We start from the raw sequence: 6,416 nt of genomic DNA on the forward strand, positions 1-6,416 counted from the left end.
AAATATAGTCACCCGTTTATTTTTATATGATGGTTAGTAGCGATGGGTAGAGGTGTTGACACCGACAAGTAGGTTATTGGTGGCGGTGGCGGTATAGTTGTATAGATGGTGGAGGCATCGACAATCGTCTCGAAAAACGAAGGTGACGGTGTTGGTGGCAAAGGTGACTAGGTGAGAGTGTTGATAACGAGTAGTCATTGAAGACAAACAATGGCCATGAGTGATGTCAACTTGTTTTAACCCGTTTTAAGTTTAACAATTTTACAAGAGCCATATGTTTTGGCATGTTATTTAATCTGAGTGGTCTCAAAATAACGTGTTATAAAATTTAAGTTGATTCAAATGAATCCGGATCTGCTTGTTTTTACCCGTTTTAACTTTAACCATATTTTTGTTTGTTTGGCAATGGAAAGATCAGTGAGTACCCCCATCGAGATTGCATTCATCGGTACCACAGGGAGGGCAATGTTTCTGCCATATCTCCCCCCCTATCCCCGCGTGTACCCTAACCAAACTAGTCATCAATCTTATGAGATCGATGTCAATTTAAACACTTTGGTCTTTGTTACGTAATTGTCTTCTTTACCTTATTTAACATTTTTGTCTTCTTTATTAGAACAATTTGTTATGGGTCTCTCTCACGTGTTTCAAATCACTTATTCAAACATATATTTTATCCGTGTAATGTTCTTTACAAAAATATTTTTTGTGTACTTGATGTATAAAAAAACTTAATTTTGAAGTAAGTTTTTAAGGAAATTAAGATGGATTATTAAAATTTAGAAATTCTATGTTTTTACATTTGAAACAAACCGCTTTTGAGCATTCACCGTGGGATCCCCATCAACATCCATATAACTTAATCAAAATAAACATCTATCCATAAAATGTGTTCGCTTTTTACAAATCTTCCATATTCGATTCCTCACATATATATATAAATATATATATTCATAATCAGTTAAATAATACATCTCCCCGCACACAACCACATTAAAATTATAAGATATGAGGTGAATAGTGACACCCAAATATGAAGTGTTACTTTAGTTTTCCATATAATTTGTGGTACGAGGTACATTGATAGGGACTTCAATCTAAGAGTGAAAGTAAAAAACTCACTTGTTTTTATTATAATTTGGGTATGTGAAAGAGAAAGAAGACTCTATTGTGAATGCTCTAATAAGTTGAATTGTATGTTACACGCTTAAACTTATTTAATCACACGTTTGATATATGTTGGTGAACTGGTGAAGTGTAATCAAACTTTACAGAGCACGCACATAAAATTTTTAGAGGTGTTATTCTGATTATTTTTCAAAATAAAACTTGTATATAAGTAAATTTTACTTTTGCTTACCAACGAACACACACTTTCTACTTTAATAACTTTACACGTATTCTACTCCAAAAATCTTCAAAAGTCTTTAAAACATTTAAACCCGCAACCAGTTGGTTGAAATATACACTACTTTACCAAAAGAATGTCCTCCAAAGTAGTACATCAGATTAAGATAATTTTACAATTCCATATATGGTATATTTGTTGGAGCTAGTAACGAACCGATTTATTGACTCTTAGGCCACCCGCTATGGGGTGCGGTGGGGTTGTTTTTTAGGGCGCCGTGGGTGCGGAACACCGCCGTAGGGCGCGGTCCAACCAAGGGCGACGAAGAAATGGCCATTCCAATGGCCGGCACCGTTGATGGCATCTCTCTCTCACACACATACATACATATGCATATATACGTAGGGGCGCCATTGGGGCATTAAACCATAGCGGGGCATCTTTGGGTGGGCTTCGATGCCCTCGGTGCTTACGTGGCGCTGACGTTGCACGGTGGAGGGGCTTCGAAGCCCCTCACCATAGAGGACAGCCTTAGGAGGTGTTTGAGATTCCTTATTTTACCTCTTTATAAATTTTCAGTAAATTAAAAAGCTATAAAGAAAGTAACCTATTAATTTTTCACTCTCACATAAAAAAAATCCCAAATGTCTTATTTTTTTTAAAGAAAATTATTAAGCAATAAATTGATGAAAATAAATAATCCTAAAGTCTAAACACATTTCTTTTTGTGAACGTGTTAGATTTTCTGCACCTTCTAATATAGGTATAAAATAAAAGAGATTAAATTTATAAAACCCGACCCGATGTTGATACCCAACGACCCATGTCCACATACATGGAAAGTTACAGGCGCGTTATGTGGGTCAAAACTATATGTGGGTCAAAACTATGGTTGACTAATTCTTCAATATCCAAGACTTCATGCCATAATAATAATATAATATTAATCTAACATAAGGCCACCATTCATTTAAAATAATAATAATCAAACACCAAACATCCCACCTTCTTCAACCTCTACAAGTTCTTACAAGTTACAAATTATTATTATTTTCATTTTGTAACTTGTAAAAAAACCATTTTCATAATTCGATGTTTGTTCTAACAACCAATCAGGATGACCAAATCCAAAAGCTTCTTTTACAACTTGGTCAAACCATTTAAGCACAAGTTAACTAAAGGTAATGATGATCATTTTAAGGTTTCATCAAACATGCCATGTTTTTGTATGATTTTTTAAGGATCTTGGTTTTTTATGTGTTTGTGTGTTTTTGGGAATTAGAAAGTCAAGATGAAGAACTTGAACAACTTGCTGCTCAAGAACAGAAGATTTTTAAATTTGAAACATTAATTTCTGCTACTAAGAATTTTCATCCAAATAACAAGCTTGGTGAAGGGGGTTATGGCCCTGTTTTTAAGGTACTATTTATCCAAGTGTTTTATGTTATCTTGTTTTTATTAATATTAGTTGAAAATTTTATTGTTTTTTAAGGTAAAATTCATTCAAGAGTTTATATTATCTTGTTTTTATTAATATTAGTTGAAAATTGTATTATTTTTAGGTCATTTAGCTTGTTAATTTATCTTGTGTTTGGGATTGCTTTTTTTAAAACTGTAAAACTTTTTATATTATTGTAACTTGTTAGCTTATCTTGGGCCAATGCTTCTTTGATTTTAATTTGTTTGTAACTTTTTTTAAGTTAATAAGTTTTACAAGTAAACTAAAATTGATCAATTGTCTAATTTGGTTATTAGGTTTGGAATTATAGTAATTAGATAATCACTTTCAAAACTCGTTTACCGGTTTAGACGAGTGTAAACGAAGTAGGGGTGTTCAGTATTCGAATCGGGCTTGAAAAACTCATAATTCAATTCGACGTGATTTGACTTCAGTAATTGAATACGAATTTATGATGTTCTAGTCAATTCGAATCGAAGTTCGAATTCAAGTAATACATTTTGTTTTTTAATTATATATGTACACATGTTTATCAAAAAAATTTATAAAAGCTTTGAAGTTCTAAAGACTAAAATATGGAAGTTCAGATTTTGGTTGTTGATTCATAATAATTTTGTCAATTTCTATGAACATTAATTCGTTGTTATCACTTCAAAATATTTTGGATGTTATCATTTTGAATATCTGTGATATGTTATAAATGTTGTGAGTTTTAATGTAGTGGTGTTTGGTGTTTCTTGATTAATTGTAACAATTTGGTGTGTTTGGATGTGTAGGGGAAGTTGGAGGATGGGAGGGAGATAGCCGTTAAGAAATTGTCACACTCATCCAAACAGGGGAAAAAAGAGTTCACTAACGAAGCCAAACTATTAGCTCGCGTGCAACATCGTAATGTTGTAAATTTGTTGGGTTATTGTGGAAATCCTGAGAAGCTTTTAGTGTATGAATATGTTGAACACGAGAGTTTGGACAAGTTTCTTTTCAGTAAGTCATTGTTTCTAGTATTATTTATCACAATAATAATCTATAATTTTTTGAATATGTAGTATTTTAAGAGGTTGGTTGTGGGATTGTGACATTGTGTCATGTGTGCATTTAAAATAAAGTTTTGGTGAATTTTGACCAGTTTCATTCTAAGCTAAATTTATTTTGACTTGACTCCTTTGATATAAAACATAATTAATCTTATGTGTTTCTTTGCTAGCTATTTTGATGGTGATTATGATCTTCTTGGTTTATAATCAGAAAATAAAGGTGTGTTAGATTGGAAGCGAAGACATGACATAATCCGTGGTGTCGCACGTGGCTTGCTTTACCTTTATGAAGATTCACATGACCGCATCATTCATAGAGATATTAAAGCTAGCAATATTTTGTTGGATGAAAAATGGATACCAAAAATTGCGGATTTTGGTATGGCGAGGCTCTACCTTGGAGATCAAACTCATGTTAACACGCGTGTAGCTGGCACTAAGTACGTTTTTACTATATTTATTCACAGTTAGTGTCTCCTTAAGACTTAAGTTAATTTAAATGGTAATTATCAATTTAAACAAATACATTCATTTCCATTTTCTTAATAGGTTGCAAAATAGACTAGTTGGGTAACAAATATTATTAGCAATTTATTTAAGATGTCCTAATGGATTTTTGACATTTTTGCCCTTGGATACAGTGGATACATGGCCCCTGAATACGTTATGCATGGTACTCTATCAGTAAAGGCAGACGTGTATAGTTTTGGTGTTGTAATTCTAGAGCTCATAAGTGGTCATAAAAACGCGACTTTCAACCCTGGCCCCGAGTGCCAGAATTTACTAGATTGGGTAAGAAAAACGAGAAATCAACTTATTATTCTACGCATTTTCTATATATTATTACGGTAAATGTTCAAGAAATGATCGAATGATATATTTTACAGGCATATAAACTATACAAAAATGGCAAACGCCTAGAAATTATGGATTCAAAACTGGCCAAGTCAGCAGACACGGAACAAGTTTCTGTGTGCATACAAATCGGATTACTATGCACCCAATAGGACCCAAAACAACGACCCACAATGCGCAATGGTCTTTATGTTAACCAAAAAACATGGTACACTAGACGAACCAAACCGCCCAGGTATTCCGGGTACAAGGTACCGAAGGTCCCAAAAATCCGCCACGTCATCATCGATAGCTGGGACTTTGGGTGCATCGAGTTCTCATACTTCCAATGTCACCACCACTTCCACCACTATGGTTGCTAGTACTCCTCATAAGTCAGCTAATGTGGTGCCACCGCGGTCTGGTTCTTCTATAGCCACGGGTTCGGGTTCGGGTTCATCTGGTCATGGCAGTTTACATTCGGTTAGGTATTCAAGATCAGATCCTCATGGTAAACGTCCCATGATTCAAAATTAATTTAAAACATTTATTTTTTTAAATGATTTAAGAGATTTAATTTTTGTAAGTATACAAAAGTGAGAGGTAGGATTGAGATAGTCAGCAGATGTAGTTAGGACTATAGAGGGTACATATTTTTAGTGTTTGCTTTAATATGTTTTGTGTTACTTTGACAAAAGTATTTGTAGTTTTAAATGCCCATATATATTAAATTTACCTTTTTTAGCGGTTGACTGTTAGACTATATGTTGTAATCTTGTAATTGTAGGTTAACTAAAAAGTGCATTACGTCATGTCACCTCACTGTCACGTAAACAATGAGTTTTAGCTAACCCTCTCTTTAACCATTGTGAGTTAACAACAATTAAACAAAATAAAAAACACAAAAATTTATATATATAGATGTATATTGATTGGTTGTCACAAGACGCCACAACTCAAAAAGTGGCGATGTGCAAGCGTTAAGGGGATACCGCCCATGTCCTTTGGCACCCCCTCGATTCTTGCGGCGTGGTGTTTGGGGCATTATGAAGCGTATGTGGCCTCAATGAGAGCCCCCTAGTTAGCCATAACACCCAAAATTGAACAAAAGGTTAAATCAACTATGTGACACATTTATTGTCATGGACTTGCGGATTGTATTTTTCAACAACGCGTTTGGTACTCCAAATTAAATTATGGACCATGTGATACTTTGTAATTTGATAATTTCTCCTTTTGGTTGGTGAGTCAGTTCACAAGTCTCATCAATTGTGAGTTGTGACACATCTCATCTTTTTAAAATTGTTAGTTAAACGAAGTTTTAATAAAGAAAAAAATTGTGATATGGTGTTTGATAGATATAATGCAAGTTCGATAAAAAATGCAAAAAGGGTTTATAATTGTTTCGTAGAGTCGTAGCCCCAGGCGATAACAAGTAGTCTTGAATGCGCGATCTCTCTCGAAGAGATAATCTCTTTATCAACGAGTAAAGACGGAATTTGTGTTAAATATAGGACTAGCATGTCATTCATGGTTTGAAATAAGGATTTGAAATATAGGATTTGTTTGGTTCGGTTTTTGGGTTCTTGACCAATACAAAATCCAAAGCCAAACCGAAATTTTGTTTGTAAGAAAACATAAGACCAAATCGTCAGATTTAATTAGGTTATGTGTTTTTTGGTTTGATTATATCGGTTTTTCAGTTACATATTGATTTTTTTTCGGTTTTGTACAAGTAAAA

The 6,416-nt window shown here is 33.8% G+C and overlaps 1 protein-coding gene across 1 annotated transcript; it reads left to right on the forward strand.

Moving 5' to 3' along the window:
- Positions 1 to 2,341: 2,341 nt before the first annotated feature.
- Positions 2,342 to 5,389, forward strand: LOC143588710 (cysteine-rich receptor-like protein kinase 43). Its single transcript, XM_077069641.1, is given in 7 exon segments — positions 2,342 to 2,529; positions 2,631 to 2,767; positions 3,584 to 3,791; positions 4,053 to 4,281; positions 4,483 to 4,633; positions 4,729 to 4,871; positions 4,873 to 5,389. Coding segments are annotated over 7 exon segments (1,272 nt in total). The 5' UTR covers positions 2,342 to 2,465; the 3' UTR covers positions 5,213 to 5,389.
- The last annotated feature ends 1,027 nt before the right edge of the window (positions 5,390 to 6,416 follow it).

Source organism: Bidens hawaiensis, unplaced genomic scaffold, assembly GCF_021521415.1.
Source record: "Bidens hawaiensis isolate Kalapana, Puna unplaced genomic scaffold, B.hawaiensis_p1.1 tig00036720_1, whole genome shotgun sequence".
NCBI lineage: Eukaryota > Viridiplantae > Streptophyta > Magnoliopsida > Asterales > Asteraceae > Bidens > Bidens hawaiensis.